The sequence below is a fragment of the Sphaeramia orbicularis genome, chromosome 7 (assembly GCF_902148855.1).
Source record: "Sphaeramia orbicularis chromosome 7, fSphaOr1.1, whole genome shotgun sequence".
Classification (NCBI taxonomy): Eukaryota; Metazoa; Chordata; class Actinopteri; order Kurtiformes; family Apogonidae; genus Sphaeramia; species Sphaeramia orbicularis.
The window spans coordinates 24,110,779-24,127,600 of record NC_043963.1 but is presented as its reverse complement, the minus strand read 5'-3'; the positions used below and the strand labels follow the sequence as shown (position 1 = coordinate 24,127,600).

Below are 16,822 nucleotides of genomic sequence, written 5' to 3'. Positions count from 1 at the left end.
AAATGTCTGATAAACAGCCCCGGTGCACTTGAAGATTTGACCCTGATAAACCTCAAGGACTGAATGGGAACATGACTCAGACGGTGGGATCGGGCCTATATTTGTTTACAAGAACATTTAACAGGGCACCTTCAACAACACTGGATGAATTCAAGACAATTTAATCAATATATTTACTAAACCGTTGTTTCGTTTCAGACCACTTCACCTTGACAATGACAAGGAGATTTTGGCTGACATTTTTAGGCCAATAAGGAACGGGAATGTTTCACTCTGCATTTTCCTCCCAAAATAACTTCTTCATTGTTCATGCATCCCTTATGGCCCTCTTAGACCTTTACTTCTGGTTATTGAACCGTTTGGTGCCATTTAGCAAAAGACTTAAAAGGTTTTCTAGTTGAATTGTTACAGTCCAGGGTGTGTTATTAAGCAGCTACACTTTGTGATTTAATTTTTTTTTTCAGACTTGGCAATCATTTAAAATTTTCTCTTTCTCTCTCCAACTGAAACCACCTTCCTTTTTCTCAGCCTATTTTGTACAGTTTCCTCAAATTCACAGAATACCAAATTGCAAATGATTAACTACAAAAATTAATTGCATTGTTTTTTCCACTGGCGTCTCAGACTTACACAAGAACACTATTGTTTTTTTTGTTTTTTTTTATTAAATTTGGTCAAAATAATCTAGATTCACAAACTAGAATTCCACATTATTGGAAAGGAGCTGACAAAAGTTAAACTAAAAAGCAAAATGAGATAAACATGTTGACCAGGATGTAGTTTTAATGAATGTAATGATCTTATAGACAGCGCCTCAGCATTAGTGCGACTACAGGAGTCAATCTGATGGACAAAATGTGTTAGTTCCTAAAGCAGACACGTCAACAAACTCATTTTCATTTAATGTGTAATTAATACATGACACTATGAAAGGTACAAAATGGAGGATCGACATGCACAGAACAAGTCACAATGATCTCTTTAAAAGACTTTTATAAATGAATGGCCTGACAAATACAGGTATCTGAGCAGGAGTCCTTAATAACTGAAACTAAAAAAACAGGCCTGTCAGTTCTGAAGGCGCCTCCTCCATAGACATCCTCTCTAGGACTGTGTTCACTTCCAAAGTTCTTAATGACTATCAAACAGGTAGAATACACTTAATGGAAGCAATGGTCACAGAAGCTGCAGAGGTCCCTTCCCTGTCTTTCAGTGTGTAGTTTGTATGTTTAGTCTGTCCACCTCATCTGCTGTCTTTTATTGCTTCACGAATCACGCTCCAGTTGCTGCAACTCATCTCTTAAGGCTTCTGCCCGACCAAGTTTTTCCAGCTGATCCTTTGTAGGCTGTTTTATTTCCCCCGAGTCCACTTTATGCTGCAGCTCCTCCACTTGCCGTAGCTTCTTTTTCAGGTTTTTGATCTTCTTGGCCTTTTCAGTTGACGCTGCTGAGGAATCGTCAGGTGCAGAGACCGATTCTGGTGCCGCCGTCTTGTCTGAAGACTCACCGCTCTCAGAAATGGACACGTTCTCAACAGCATCAGTCACTGTATCCACATCCGCCCCGTCCCCATCCTCGCCCTGGTGCTGCTGCTGTTTTCGTTTTTCTTTGCGTTTCATGTTGCGTTTGGCAGACTTTGACAGGCCTGCTGTTTCATTGTCTCCACAACCAGGGACTTTTTGTTGTTGCTTTGGCTGAGCTGCATCAGATGAACTCAGACCTGGCGGCAGATCTGGTTTACTCTTGAAAAACTTCACATACTTGTTTTCATACCTAAAGAAAAAGAAGACAGAGGGTCCAAATAAAATTCATCTGAAAAGATAACAACAACTCTTTATTAACCAGGTCAACTGGAGAATCTAACCTTATTTCACTTCCTTTCTCAATGAATAACAACATTATAATTTATTATTTTGAGTTGTGCTCAGTGTAAAAAAACTCACAAACTTCACTTACACTGGGACTTCTTCCTGGGGAACATAACCATCCTTCACCCGCCTTGGCTTCCTCCATGTCCCATCAGGTCGCTGAGTGGCAGCAATGTATTTACCTATAAAACAGCAGTTAAATCATTTTGGAGAGAACTGAGAGATCTGTGCATGGATAAACATACAAGGACTAGTAATCTGTTTCATCATCTTTGGGTTGGCATTTAAATCACATTAAAGTGATTTCAGTGACAGACTCACAATCAGATCTGACACTCAAATAACTTAGACACAGACAGAGGACATTTTAAACTGTCTGCATGAGCAACACTTTGCTCCGATAGTAACCAGTGGCTAACGGAGAGTCAGTGAATCAGCCAATTAATCAACTATCTGTTTTTTCCTGCACTAAGATGTTGAAATACTGTCAGGCTTTAAAAATTCACTGATCAACCATAAAGCCAATCGCCCTACCGTACTGTTACTAAAGTTAATTTTTTATATTAATATAATCACATCAACCATAAGTGGGAACATAAAAGTTTTCACTCTAAATAAGTGAGAGCACCTGTAAGTGAACATGTAACTTTCAAGGGTTAAATTTAGACTTTCCCTGGATTAAAAAACAGTAAAATGGGGTTACTAATTTCCTTTTCTTGTCTAACTCTTTATCACAAGGAATTAAAAATACTTGCCTGTACTGGCTGACCACATAATACACATTTAATACAAATATATAACATACAGGCTACAGTCAAGGTGCAGAATAAACAGCTAATAAGTGCCACATGAAGGTAAATGTAAATTTGACAGATGAATAAATTGATTGATATGTATATTTCCAATGCAACAGTTATAAAAATGTGCTGAATACAATATCTGAAGTCAAAACAGACAGAAATATGCAATTAAAAAAAAAAAACAGAACAACACACACATTGGATTCATTTTTGATGCCAACTACTACATTTCTATTTACTATAAATAACTTGTGGTCACAAAATTCAGACATAGGGCTAATCTTATTTACAAAAGATCCATTTTCAGTTACATTACAAAGTTTCCTTTTAGTTACCTGAAAATGATGAGCCTACATATTAACAACTTCAAAAATGTTTGAGTCAAATAAATGTATTTTTATAGCCAAAGCAATTGTATTTCTGTAAATCTACTCACTTAACCTGTTATTGACGGAAGAACCATTAAATTACTTTTGGCTATGGCTACAGAGTATTACAGCTGGGTTATTTTTTAATCCCCAGACTCAGTCCCACCTCAAAGCCATTCAATCTGACAAATTTTATGTCTCGTTCACCGTAAAACAACTTTTACTTCATCACGATTAACATGATTGACAGTGTTGTTACAAGTTGCTAGCTACGCTAGCTACTGTTGCATCTGCACGTTTTTATGCAAAACGCTGACATGCATAATGGTAATACTGAGTATTCCAAACGTTACATTTGTAGATATATAAAGTTACTCATGTGTGTACTATACACTATTTTCACGTTTAACTATGAAGCTAAAGCTAACTGGTGCTAACGCTACAGAGCTTAGCCGTTACCTAGTTAGCCGCAAATGAAAACATGCGATTCAACAACATTATTTGCGGTGTTTTTCTGTACATTTATCATTGGATGTGGAAAACAAACTCCGGGCCCGACTGCAGCCGATATGTTCCATGATTTGTTTAATTTTTGGACACCAAAGGTCTGGCACATGCATGAGCCTTACCAGATTCATCTGTGACATAGGGGGTTGCCATTTTGGTGTAGTGTGTTTCCCCGCTCCCCTCAGTTTGTCGGTAACCGAGTCCGCCAACGTCCAATCCCTGACTTGGTGCCCGCACACAGCAGCCAACTACAGGTTTTCAGGGTTATTCTCTGTAGGATTAGCTTCCCCCGAGGTGAGACCTGTCATGGCAACATTTACAGACGAATGTGGACTGAAGAGATGACGTAGGACATGTGGTACAGGATAACGACAGATGCGTTTCATAAACGGGCGGAGCTGAGGAGCAAAACAAGCGAACTCTCCAACTTCGGAAATGACGACGTGGATTGTTAGTTGCCAGATTTGTATAGAAAACCGACAGCATAGACTCCACTTGAGAGTTGGTTTAGTTAACGATATATAAATGGAGTGTATAATTTGATTTGACTCCTCTATTTCATTATGCACAAGGAACTCATTTTAGGAACTGACATCTTGTAAACACAGCTGTTGGTCACATAAAACAAATGTGCAAAAAAGCTGTATCCAGGGATCTCCCAGAGGTCATGTTGTGGATATAAACTTGTGGATGAAACATGTGCAACTTTTATGCAACTAAAATTAACTAAAAGGACATTTAAATATGTCAAAAACAAGCTTTTATATAATGTTTATTTTATATTTAAATATATTTATGTATAACATTATACATTTTGAGAAAGCACCTCATTTCTTGCAATTTGGGGAAGCTACTGCACCAGTATATTCATTTTCTTTATCAGTTTATAGTGGAATGTGATCACATGAAGGAAAACAAATATTTATAGTGTTACAGTAGTTTATACAATTTAAAGTACTCTGCTTCACAGTGCCTCTCCCAAATCTGTGTTCTATCTCCCATGAAATATATGCTTGCCCTGGTTACTTCTGTTATCTGTTAAACACTACATTTCAGATATTTCAGATTATACTTAATGACATTCTCCTATATCTCTAAAGAAATGAACCCTATCTTTCAGCAAATAGAAGCATTTACTAAGCCTGTCATTGACCCAGTATATTCACTGCACAGGTGAACACAGGATAATATGTAGCTTCAGTTAACATGTGAGTTTTAATAGACATACAACTGTTTTTTTTGTTTGTTTGTTTGTTTGTTTGTTTGTTTGTTTGTTTGTTTGTTTTGAAAACAATCTAAATGTGGCACCAGGTTCCATCAATCACAAACATGTTGATAACTTAATCCTGGGAGAAATAATATGGCCATAATTAACATGACATTTATCACAGCTACTAATTAAGTTATTTTTCTATTTTAATAGAATTAGGATTAAGACAAATAATGAATTAAATATGAATATGAATAAATAAATACATTTTAAAAAGTAAATAATAATACATTGTGGAATAATAACAGGCTTCTGATTCTGACCGAAGATATCGTCATCAAACATCAACTTAATACTGAGTAGAAAATTAGAAATAAAACAAACAACCATTAAAAAAAATAAATAAATAAAAAAAAACTGACTTGAACGACCGAATGCCCATTGCATTGAATTTCCCTCCTTCTTTAAATGCATTGAAGTGGGGGTTGTTCCCATCCGATCTGGCAACCCAGAGGGAGTCTGGTCGAGGAAAATATTGCCACAGCAGACTACTTGGCATTAAAAGACGGCTGACTGTGGGAGCTGCGGTAACCCGTTTCCAGAATCTACTGCTCAGTTTTGTTACCAACACCAAGTACGTATTTTCTACAGTTTATTTACGAACACAATGTACAACTTAAGCAGACAAAAGGCAGATGCTTGAACAGAGGCTGAGCTGTTTAACGTCTAAGTCGAGTAGCTTAGAAATGGCTAGCGTTACAGCAGGGCATTGAATAATAAGAGCCAAGCAGTGTGTTAGCAGGGCGCTAGCTAGGGCTGCATTCAACGGTCCATCCGCAAAGAAGACGTTGATACTTGATGCCGCAGGTGCTTAAAATTACAGCCGTTTTTAATTGTCACGTTAAGTGCATTTTATTGGCACCTGTGACGCAGACCTTGCAGAGCTAACGCTAATCATCTGATGTTAGCGGGCTAACGTTAACGCAACCTCCGGAGCTTGGCCAGAATATGCGACCTGAGCTGCTTGGACACGAAACACTGACCGCGAGAGTCCTATTGTGTGAAAGTTTGTTAAAATATTACAATATTACACAAGCTAACGTTACAACCAGCTAGCTATGGCATGCAAGTGACATCGCTCACCAGATAACGTTAGCTAAAATAATACTAAGGTAGCTATTTAGTGATGATCATAATACTGCTGACCTAAAACATGGATTATTTTTGTTTCCTCCTGACAAAAAAAAGCGAATTTATGTAAATGTATTTGCACATAGCTTTTAGAGTATCTCGCAGTAATATTTGCAAGCTCATTTGGCCTCCACATTCAAATTACTCTGATTTGCTACAGAAATCACGTATTGTGCTGAGTAAGTGAAGGCATGGAAGAGTAATGAGCCATAAATAATGTCCATTACCTTTATTGAGTTCAGGTTTTAATAAAGGTAAGGTGTGGATTATGTTGTTCACAATGTTTATCTAAAAATACAGTTGTTTGTGAAAAATCTTGTGGCTGTGATGGTTGTAAAAGTGTTAAAAGTGAACCTCTATGGTGGCTCTGTGTTCTGCAGCCCCATCTGAGGAGCAGAAGCCTGTCTAGATTTGTCATCGAATGTAGGATGTAGATCTATTTCTTGGTTTGCTCAGCACAAACAAACTTTTTAGTCTCAGTCTGTGATCAGTGGAGTGCTGAGCTTTGACGTCCTACGGTTTACGTCACTCAACACAAGTACAGCTGGCTCTCTTAAAGATTCAAGCACCATCCCTCTTAATAAACATAATGCATCCTAGTGCTCGCATGAGTGGCAGCAGCAGTGTCACTTGTTGATTGAATGCTGGTTTGACGTGAGCAAAGGTGTGGTGGAATCAGGACTGGCATGGTTAGTCCTAATCATCAGGGTGTGGGTTTGTACAGCTTCTGAGTTTCCTTTTCTAGTCGGCTATGGACAGAAAAAGAAACCTAAGAGGGGGAACCAGCTGGCCCATTAAAACAAGTCCAGATTGCTGAAGGTGGAGCTTTTGTCAAGCCTCAAAGAGACATAATTAAAGCAGACTCTGATATGGCCACAGTCGGGCAGACAGTGTTGGTTTGAGACCAGTAGAATATTGATCGGCCAGCAGAGTGATGGCATCATGTCTAAGACTGAGTTGGACATATAGAGGTGCTACTTTTGCATTACAGTTAAGTACAAAAATACAGTGATTCCTCTGTAATATGTAATACAGCTGTGTAGCTTTAAGCATTAATTCCCCAATATGTCGTTTTTATGTCAATTAAATTTGAGATTATGTAACATTAAAAATCTTTAATTATTACTTAATCTAATGTGTTTTCCATATTACAATTTTAGTATTTAAAGTAGGTAACATTTAAGCAAAATTACACTGTGCATGCATGCTTTTCCTTGTTTTTGGGTTAGGAATGCTAAATAAATACAGAGGAATCACTGTAAATGGTAGAATTTGTTATTCCCTGTTTTCTTTATTTTCATTAAAGCATGGTCAAACAGGAGGTACAGTGCAGGTTATATTGTGTCAAATAATGCTTACTTTTTTATTTGTTTGTATTTAATGATCAAGCAAATGACTTATTGTTGTTTTAATGTGAGTAGCTTTACAAACTGTTCAGCATATCATGGTTGCTAGTTTATTAATGTGGTGTTTATAGTTGCAGCTATTGATTGTTTTGCATACACACTTGTATGGCTGTTTTTTTGTTTTGTTTTTTTTTTCAGTTATTTTTACAAAGAAACCTGTTCTTATCTCTCTGGTCTGAAGTGATCTGGTATTTTCTTACTGCTTTTGTTATCAGGTCCAGATTTAACCAGTTAACACCTTAATCTGTGAACTGTTCTACAAGTTAATATAATTTGGATTTCTTCATCGTGGCTGAAAAGCATAAATACAATGAATGGGATGCTTGCATCTACAGGCCTCATATGCAAATTTAGGAAACGCCTTGAGAATGAAGACATGATACATTTTTGACACAAACCTCACAGCATTGTCACCCACCACTCTCGAAGAGAACTGAGAAAAAGGAAATACCCTTCAAAGATGTGTCGCTGAGTAGCCCTGCTAACTTTTCCCCCAAAGTAAATGCAGTGTTTCTGCCAAGGACAAAATTAACTGCAGATTCTCTAGGACACTGCCAGACAGACAGTAATTTATTGAAATCTGCTTTTCATTCATATTTTATAGTTGGAGGAAATGGATTTCATTTTATTTGTATTAATATTTTCAAATCTTAAGAAAGTGAACATTTGCGTTCTGTACAGTTCTTCTTCAACAGCTTGACCACAGTTACTTTGAATAAAATGATATATTTTTACTCTCTGCAGCTTTGACACTAGCACAAACCTTTCTTCTTTTTTTCTTGCAGATTTGGAGAACGAAGGAGGAAACCTGAATCTTGGCCTAAACTGTGGAGGCCTCATCTGACCTCGAATCTTCCTGCCAGTTGTGAGCCCTGTTGGCGTTTTCTCAAGCAAGAACAACTCAAAGTGAAAGTTACCACACGTAGGGCTTTTATTTGAATACCAGTTTAAGCATATTTGCAACGATCGTTATTAGCTTGAAGAAATACACAACACTACTTTTCTTGGACAACATGGCGAAGAAAAACAGCCAAAGGGGTATGTATTCGTTTCATGTTGCTACTCTTTCAAGAAGATGGAACTAAAATCCGCTGTTTATTATATTTATTTTCCAAACAACACAAAGGATGAATGTTCAAGTTGCAGGTGAAACAAACTGAAAAATTATTTGTGCACAGAATAGTTTTCACCTGGCCTGTAATGAAACCCTATTGAAATTCTGAGGGTGGTGCAAAGGTGAGCAATACTTGTACACTGAATTGGAATAGCTGTAAAGGGAAATGAGGTGAGCGTTTACAGTGACATTAACCTACTTTCATGCTTTGGGAAAAACAACCTTTTACAAGGGCCCTACTTTTTTTACTCTGCATTTAAATGGCCGTGGACTTTGCTCCTTATAGTCAGCTGGACGCTTTTGCCTATCAATTGTAGTAGGAAGTTGTCCTTAGATATTTGTTGAGAATGAGTTTTTCATAGTTGTCTCAGATTAGTGAAGTGGGTCTTATAGTTTTTTTTCTGATATCAGAAACCTTGGGCTTTGAAAGAATGTCTTTTTGGAGGCTGTATTGGTTATTAGTCATTTAAATCTGAAGCGGAGCCCAGACTGTTGAAGCACAGATGTGATGGCTTTTTCTCTCTTTTTATTTTTACAAGTGCTGCTGCTGCTGCTGTTAACTCAAGTAGCTTGTTAGTGACTGCACTGCCACCTCCACACAACAACATGCATAATGCGCATTATTTTGTCATTATGAGGCTTGTCTTGACAAATAATGGCTAAATTAAACATGTAAATTCAATTTTACTTTTGATTTGTTGGCATGAATAAGCGTGTCTATGTAAATGTCAGCTGGTTCCATGGCTACAAAACAAATGGCTTCACAAACACAGCTTGGATTCAAGAATATGGCCTGCGATTGTCCAGGAAATCCTTGTGAAGATGTGTGCTGGATGTTTTGTTTAGCAAATGACGTGTTTTTCAGAGGTTTGCAAATAAGATCCCATGCTTGAATGCACAATGCAGTGTGTTTTTTTTGTTTGTTTTTTTTCTCCATAGATACCTCGGGGGTTGTGTTTGACACTCGCTCAAAGATGGTCATGTCGCAGGGAGGAACAGCCGAGAGGATGAAGGAGAAGGTAAGAAATGCACACCACACATCAATGGGTCACTGCCTGCAGACTTTTGGAGAAAGGGTTAAATCTGAAGATCACAAAAAATATCATAACATTTGAGGAGCATCTTGGGATACTCCCTGTGTCTGAGATCTGGTTGTGGCATAATTCAACACCTCAGATAACCTTAAATCCACATAAAAAATTGCCTGAGGTATGCAATTACGTAATGTCACAATAAGAAACCCCATCCTTCAGAGCTGTAACTTATACTGGAGCAATTTGCGAAAAATGGGACGCGATAGAATTTAACTGTGGTATAACAATAGCTGTGGTTCTGCAATGTATTTATAGCACATTTTGTAACTGTTGCTGTTTGTTTCAATGGCAGATCTTGGAAAAAGCTTCATGAATGTCACAAAAATGTTCTTATGCTCCCTTGAGATGGTTTGATAAATTCAGAGGTAACAAGCATTAAACCAATACAATCAATCAGTTGTTTTCTTAGCATCCTATCACATATTCTCATAAAGTGGGAGAATGTGGCTAGCAGTAGCAACAGGTTGTGTGGACTGATGAGGAAATAAAATTTTCCACAGACTCATCACTAGGCAGGGGGATAAAAACACAACATTCAAATTTAGATGGAAAACAACAACCATACACCACAATCTACCGGCACTAAAACCTTTTTATCCACTTCAAAACAGTTTGAACAATGGATTGCATCTTCTTTTTTGCAGTATTCCAAAGTTTTATGTAGCGGTTTATGGAAATAATGCTAATGTTTTCATTTCAATAGGTTATTTTGGTCTGATGAAATAAAACCGTCCCTCTTTCTTTGTCTTTTTTTGTTTTGTTTCTAAATAGATCAGCGCTGTCAGAGCAGTCGTCCCCAACAAAAGCAACAATGAGATTGTTCTGGTTCTGCAGCACTTCGAAAACTGTGTCGACAAGGCTGTTCAAGCTTTCTTAGAAGGTAAGAGGACGTCACAGTGTCACTGCAAATACTTCAACATACACCAGGCTTTTACTGTCAGCTATAAAACTGGTGGTATCGCATATGTTTGATCTGTAATACTTTGGTAACTGCGTCACACTGAAACCATCTCACTAGTAGTCTGCATAACACAAGTATTGATTTTATATGTATCTTATGTGTCACTGTATTGACATCAGTGTGCTGCATCTATGTCAGACCTGTAATCCTGGCATGCAGCCCACATTGTTTGTTCTTAACGTAACCTTGAGGAAATAAGAACTTGTTCCTGGATATCATGCTTTGCATCCCAAGATTGGGCGTCGTTTGCATGCCTTTAGATTCACGGGTTCAGTAATAGAACAGATAGGTTGTCCTCGTACGTCAGAATGCTTTGATCCTTATTTATAGCAACATCTTGACAACACCCCAGGGCATTCAGATCATGGAGAGGGCAGTTTAAACCTATCAATTGTCACCATGCACGTGTGTCATCACTATGTGCTTTACAACACAGGTAGTGCCGTAGAGATCCTGAAGGAGTGGAATGTCACAGGAAAGAAGAAGGTAAGAACCAGAACAACTGTATCTTGAATGTCTCTCTGTAGAAGTAACATTCATGTCAAGTATCTGAAGCGAGCCCTTTTGAAGTGTACTTAGTAAACAGCTCCGCTATTAATCAAGTGTCAAAACCTTGTGCAGTCTGAATTACAATACTTTTATTCTTCCTTTACCTGAAATAAAATAAAAAAGTTATTATACCTGCATGTACTAAATTGGTCCATGTCAGGGCACTGATTAGGATACAGATAATGAACAAAGGGTTTGAACAAAAGGGTTTGACATCGATATCTTCATGTCCAGCCCAAGAAGAAAAAGAAGCCCAAGCCCCAGGCGGAGGCTTCAGCAGAGCCCGCTCCACCTGAAGCCATTCAGGAGAGCAAGGATGAAATAAATGGTTTTCACGCCAATGGATCAGTAATGGATGGAGAGTCGCTGGATTCTCTGAGTGAACAGTTGGACTCTGCCTCTCTGGATGCAGCCGAGCTGGACTCTGAACCTGCTTCATCCGAAACCACTGGTAACCACAGCTCCGATTTAAAAACAATCATGGCAAAAAGAAGACTGTTATCAATTTTCGTCATTAGCAGATACACATATTAGTATGTAGTATTTCCAGAGTTAGAGAGTAGGTGTACTTAAGCGCATTTTTCAGGTAGCTGTACTTTACTTGAGTGTTTTATTTCTCCGGCACCTTTTTACCTTGACTACCTACATCTTAAAACAAGTACTCCTTACATTTTGTGAAAACAGGCTCATTCATTTGTTCTTAATGCGTTCAATGGGGATTGTTATTTACTGTGCATCCCAAAACATCAAGACTAATTTCAAGCTACTACTAGACATCGATGGGAAAATAGCACAGAAAAGACGACCACTTTGTGTAAAGAGCAGTGCATGTTATGTATGACAGATGTAGGCATATATGACGAAAGCAGACAAGAGGGAGACTCGAGCACAGACAAAAGGAATCTGAGACCTAACACGGACATGAGTGATGTGTGCTTAATTTATCTTTTCACTGACAGCTGTTTGACTTGTAGAAATACCTTTTTAGTTTTATTCCTTGAGGACATTTCAGAGCTTGTACAGTTGTATTTTACTTGAGTAAGGAAGTTGAATCAGTTCATAGGACTTTAAACAAGTAGCTGTGCTTCTGCACCAGTAAATAACTGAACTTTTGCCACCTGTAGTTATTTCATCTCACATCCTTTCCTTTATTCAAATGTCAAGTACTACCGGATTCCTTAATCTGATGTTTTAGTTGAAGCAAAAAAAAAGCGTTCTAAAATTTGACGTGAGGACATGTGTCTGATTTATTGCTCACTGACTTGACGACTCATTCCTATTTTAAGCTTTAATGGGAAAGTTAGTTTTCAAAATGCTTACGTTTCCTGTTGTAAAGTAATATGTCTTCTCACAGGTGCAGAAGCAGAAAGTCAAGGAAGCGCTCCAAGTCCTGCCTCTCAGCCGGGAGGCAGGAATCACCAAGGTCCCAGAGGCAACAAGCCCAGACACAGGCCGGGCTCAAATTCACATCCCCCCACTTCCACTTTAGCACTTTCTAATGATGAGAGCCAGCAAGGATCATCAGGAGTCAAGAAGATGGGTCAGACATGTATAATATGTTGTATACCACAATATTTTCATTGCACAAGTACAGCCTTGCATAACTCAAAATGTGCCCCAGTATTTAGTCTTTGATTCATTTCGTACAGTAATTATACATAGAAATAGAAATATAGAAAACCTGCTAACGTCATGTCAAATATGTACATCTCAGCTCCCAACATTGACCGATCTGTGAAGGACCTGCAGAGATGCACAGCCTCACTGACCCGCTACAGGATGGTGGTCAAAGAGGAGATGGACTCCTCCATTAAGAGGATGAAGCAGACGTTTGCTGAGCTCCAGAGTTGGTATGTGAATTTGCTCCCTGTGTACACGACAAAAATCGCCGAGAAGTCAAATTTTTTTGGTGATGAAATACATGAAGAATGTTGAGAAGTGATTTCATGGCAGGCCATGTGTCATGTTTACTGAAGCAGAGGGTATTGTTAGATTTTAATTGGTTTATTCACGGTGAATGAGTCAAGGAGACTTTTCTTACGTTTGTCTCATAAACATGCTTTTATTTAGTTACGAGTGACCATATTGACAGAGAGGTCTGTATTCAGATATTTTCCAGATGTTGTAGAAGTATATTGATGAGTATTTGCTCTGAAATGTGATACTGTAGCTTTATGGTAAAGGGGATGAATGTTTTTTGATGATGAGCACTTAATGTCCTGCAAGTAAAGCACAGGCTTGTCAAATTTGAGCACTGTGTCATTTTAACAAACATTAAAGAGTAATTATTAAAACCTACAGCTCCCATGAGGCACTGACAGGCTTCAGAGGCTCTGGAGATATGTCTTGATGCAAATTAAACAATGTGTGAAAAATCTTTTTAAAACTGACAGTGCTCATGTTTCTCTGGGGAATACAGAAGTAGATACTTACTGTAGAAGATGGAGAGAACTGCATTAATGCATTTGTACTTTTTTAAAAAGACAGAAACTTTAAGTGAATATGTTTGACTGCTCAGAGGATGACAGCTATTAAAGAGGATGATGTACTCACACATTTGACTGGATTTCCATCCATAAACTATATATTACAACACTTTTTAGAATAGGGGAAAAGTAAATACAAATGTACGTGCATTTTGTCAGCTACTGTTATGTTAAATATTAAGAGCTGCCAGTTATGTATGAGGTTTTATTGAGGGGCTGATCCACTTGTTAAGCTGTGACATCATTTACTGTTTCTGCTTCCACTTATGTTCATTATTGTGTATGCAGTATTCTGCATTAGTGTCCCTGAGGCCACAAAACACATCCAGTTTTCATTCTGCCACTTTATGTGTGATTATAAAGAGCAGAGGAAGTGGATGAAGTTGATAAGTTACAGTTCTTTTTATAAGAATGGGTTGGTGGTGTAGTGGTTAGCACTTCCGCTTCACAGCTAGAAGGTTCTAGGTTTGTCGAGGAATCAAACCCCAGCCATTACAAACAGGCAAACATAAGCTAAGTCTCCTGTTAGTTCCTGTGACAATGGTACTGATGATCTGAAGTTGGTCCCTCGATGTCGATGGCAGCTCACTGCTCCTAATGTGCTAAGTGTTAATGCTAGGTGCTGTGTGTTAGGACGTGTAAAATGCAGAGATAGAATTTCCCTACAGGGTTAATTAAGTGAGTTAACCTTTAACAAATGAAATTGCATAACACACAAGATAATGTTAGCAAGTAATGCTTCCACTGCATCTGCAAACCAGATCTTTGTTTCACATCTTCACACTTCAGGTTTCATTTGTCAGTTCTATCTGTGCTGTCCAGTTCTGGGGGAGGTAAACAAAATAATGATTTATGTCAACAAAGAGCAGAGTGTGAAATAGACTGGGAGCTTGAACAGTATTTTAAGTGTCTAAAAACCACATTCTTCTGCAGGTAAAACACACACTATAGAAAATTGCAATAATCACTGAATTTGAGTTAAGTAAATGAATGTAGCCTCTTCTGAACGTTAACTGTTGCCTCATTAAAGAGCAAAATCATAAAATACAGTCTTCCCTTTTGTTGACTGTTTGGTCATGGAAATGAGTTTTATGGCACCATAATGTCAGATATAACGAGTGAGTAGACGTAAGAGGTATTTTATCTAAAACTTAAATCTGGCTTTAGCTTTAGCATTCTGAACCCAACTACTGGTCTGGTTTGTCTTGCATTGTTCCAGACTCTTCCACAGTTTCTCACTTTGTTTAGTGTTTGTTTAACCTGCTCTTCATTCAATTGCATTCTATTTTTTTGTATCCAATAAGGCATTTGTTTTAATGTATGTAATGCTGCAGTCTTCTTATTGGTCCACAAAAACAGATGAGCACAATCATTCACTAAATCTGTCTGCACCCAAATCATATTCATTTTTCCCCCAACTTTCAGCATTTCCATTTTTTGTTTTTTAACATATAAAGTGAAAATGTGAATAAAAACAGCTGAATGGAAATACACCTATGGTCTCTTCCTAAACTACGTAGATGAGGTTTTCTGCTTGCAGTTCAGACATTGATGAATGAACCACAATCCACTAGAGGAAGTGTTAGATACAAAGTAATATAAAGTTTGTCCGTGGCATAGCCTAAGTAGTGAACATGCTCATGGTCCAGCTGTCAACCATACAGTACACACACATAACGTGTCACTGAGTCATGGACAGACAAAAATGTCATGACTGTTTAAAGCTGGATTAGAAAATACTTTGCAGTGTCTTTTAACCAATGTTTCTAAAATATAAAGTTCAGTTTAATTCCCTGGGTTTAACTGTTGTTTAATAGCAGTGTGCCTTCATGGTGCATTATGTGACATCAGCGCTGATGTGCTGATCCACTGCAAACCTGTAATAAAATCAGCCAGTATAACACTTCCTCTTGCTGTATATGTTTATCATTTAAGTAACATGTAACCCTCATTATTTCACATTTGTGTATGTCATTTAGTGAAGCTGCTGACTTCTTCATCCCAAATTTTTCTTTGGTATCCCCAGAATTTCTTTGTAATCAATGTTGACAGTTCACAATTTTTTCTCATCTTAAGACTAATGAAAACCTGGCCATCTTCTCTTTTGCTTCCAGTTTAATGGACAGAGAAGTGACTCTACTCGGAGAAATGGACAAAGTGAAAGCAGAGGCCAGTAAGTACTGTATTTTCAAGTGTATTTATCAAACCAAAGCACATACCACCCGCAAGCCACTAGTATTCTTTACATAATATGATCACCTGACTCAAGGGCTCAGAGAATCTGACCTAAATCACTACAGGAAAGGTAGTAAAAGAGATTGTTGTGGAACAGCAAGTCCCAGTTTCTTCAAAACTGCAGTGGTGCCCTCAGGGTAGTGCTATACCTAGAGCATACCTGTGTATATGTGTGCGCACAACATGACAGAGCAAGACTGCATATTTTCTACAAGTAGGCCATTCTCTCTCTTTCTGTCCTCTCAGTGTAGAGTGTTGTGTGTTCCAGGTCTGGAAAAAGTGAATAGTGTCAGGTGTCAAGGGAGACTCAAAGCTGTCTTTGTGCGAGGTGTGTGGGGAATTGAGAGGAAACCAAAGGAAATCTAGTACTTCTTCGACATTACAAAAGCCAGGTTTCCTCAAAATTTTTCCTGTCACTTCACTGATCTCCTTCCTGTGTTACCTTTGAATCAACAGCCCTCTTGCTTTGATGGTAACATGAGATGCAGAACAAAAACTGAACAATGATTGATTTATGCCACTTTAACCAAGATGTTGACAGTACTGATAGGCACAGGCTCAGGTATAATAATTGATCCAGCTGTGTTGTTGTTGATATCTATGTACTGTATTAGACACTTGGACATGTATGATTTATACATTCAATGATCCGTTATAAAGCCCAGTTCAGACCATGAAACCATTAAGGACATTGCAGGTGAAGGTAGCAGCAGTGTGAACTGACCTGTTTCAGCTTGTCGCATCTCCGGTGGCTGGTTTCAATACGTTGTGTTATATAGAGGATGTTTTTCTCTGTATTTATGTGCAGGAGCTCACGTTACCATGAAGTGCAGCATTATTATCAGGACTTCCACTGGTGAAATGCCGTCTCAATAGTTTGCGTTTTATTTGCTTATTAGAGGTGACACCAGCTCATCTTAATAATGCAACTCCTCTGGGAATAAACAAGAGAAATTCTTGACCTTCTTGTTTATTATGTTTTCACTGTTTCATTAATACCAAAAATGCTGCTGTCATAAATAATTCAGTACGA

The 16,822-nt window shown here is 38.1% G+C and overlaps 2 protein-coding genes across 2 annotated transcripts in view; one reads left to right on the top strand and one right to left on the bottom strand.

Annotated features, from left to right (window-relative positions):
* Positions 1-752: 752 nt before the first annotated feature.
* LOC115422547 (partner of Y14 and mago A-like) lies at positions 753-3,942 on the bottom strand. The gene is made up of 3 exons (XM_030138915.1): positions 3,666-3,942; positions 1,957-2,050; positions 753-1,773 (listed from the first exon to the last, which is right to left on the bottom strand). The coding sequence occupies exons 1-3, from the start codon at positions 3,694-3,696 to the stop codon at positions 1,266-1,268; spliced, it is 633 nt and encodes a 210-aa protein (XP_029994775.1). The 5' UTR covers positions 3,697-3,942; the 3' UTR covers positions 753-1,265.
* A 1,319-nt stretch (positions 3,943-5,261) lies between these two features.
* Positions 5,262-16,822, top strand: part of LOC115422753 (spermatogenesis-associated serine-rich protein 2-like) — a 19,222-nt gene continuing 7,661 nt past the window's right edge. The window contains exons 1-9 of the mRNA XM_030139265.1: positions 5,262-5,387; positions 8,136-8,388; positions 9,404-9,483; positions 10,330-10,438; positions 10,956-11,005; positions 11,303-11,519; positions 12,423-12,608; positions 12,783-12,918; positions 15,669-15,727. Of these exons, the coding sequence (XP_029995125.1) occupies positions 8,364-8,388; positions 9,404-9,483; positions 10,330-10,438; positions 10,956-11,005; positions 11,303-11,519; positions 12,423-12,608; positions 12,783-12,918; positions 15,669-15,727 (862 nt within the window). The 5' untranslated portion in view covers positions 5,262-5,387; positions 8,136-8,363. The remainder of the gene's footprint in view (positions 5,388-8,135; positions 8,389-9,403; positions 9,484-10,329; positions 10,439-10,955; positions 11,006-11,302; positions 11,520-12,422; positions 12,609-12,782; positions 12,919-15,668; positions 15,728-16,822) is intronic.

Coding starts and splice junctions, on each gene's coding strand:
- LOC115422547 (XM_030138915.1), bottom strand. CDS start 3,696: ATGGCAACCCCCTATGTCACAGATGAATCTG. Junction 2,051..3,665: donor CTATGTCACAGATGAATCTG/GTAAGGCTCATG, acceptor GCTGTTTTATAG/GTAAATACATTGCTGCCACT. Junction 1,774..1,956: donor CCCCAGGAAGAAGTCCCAGT/GTAAGTGAAGTT, acceptor CTTTTTCTTTAG/GTATGAAAACAAGTATGTGA.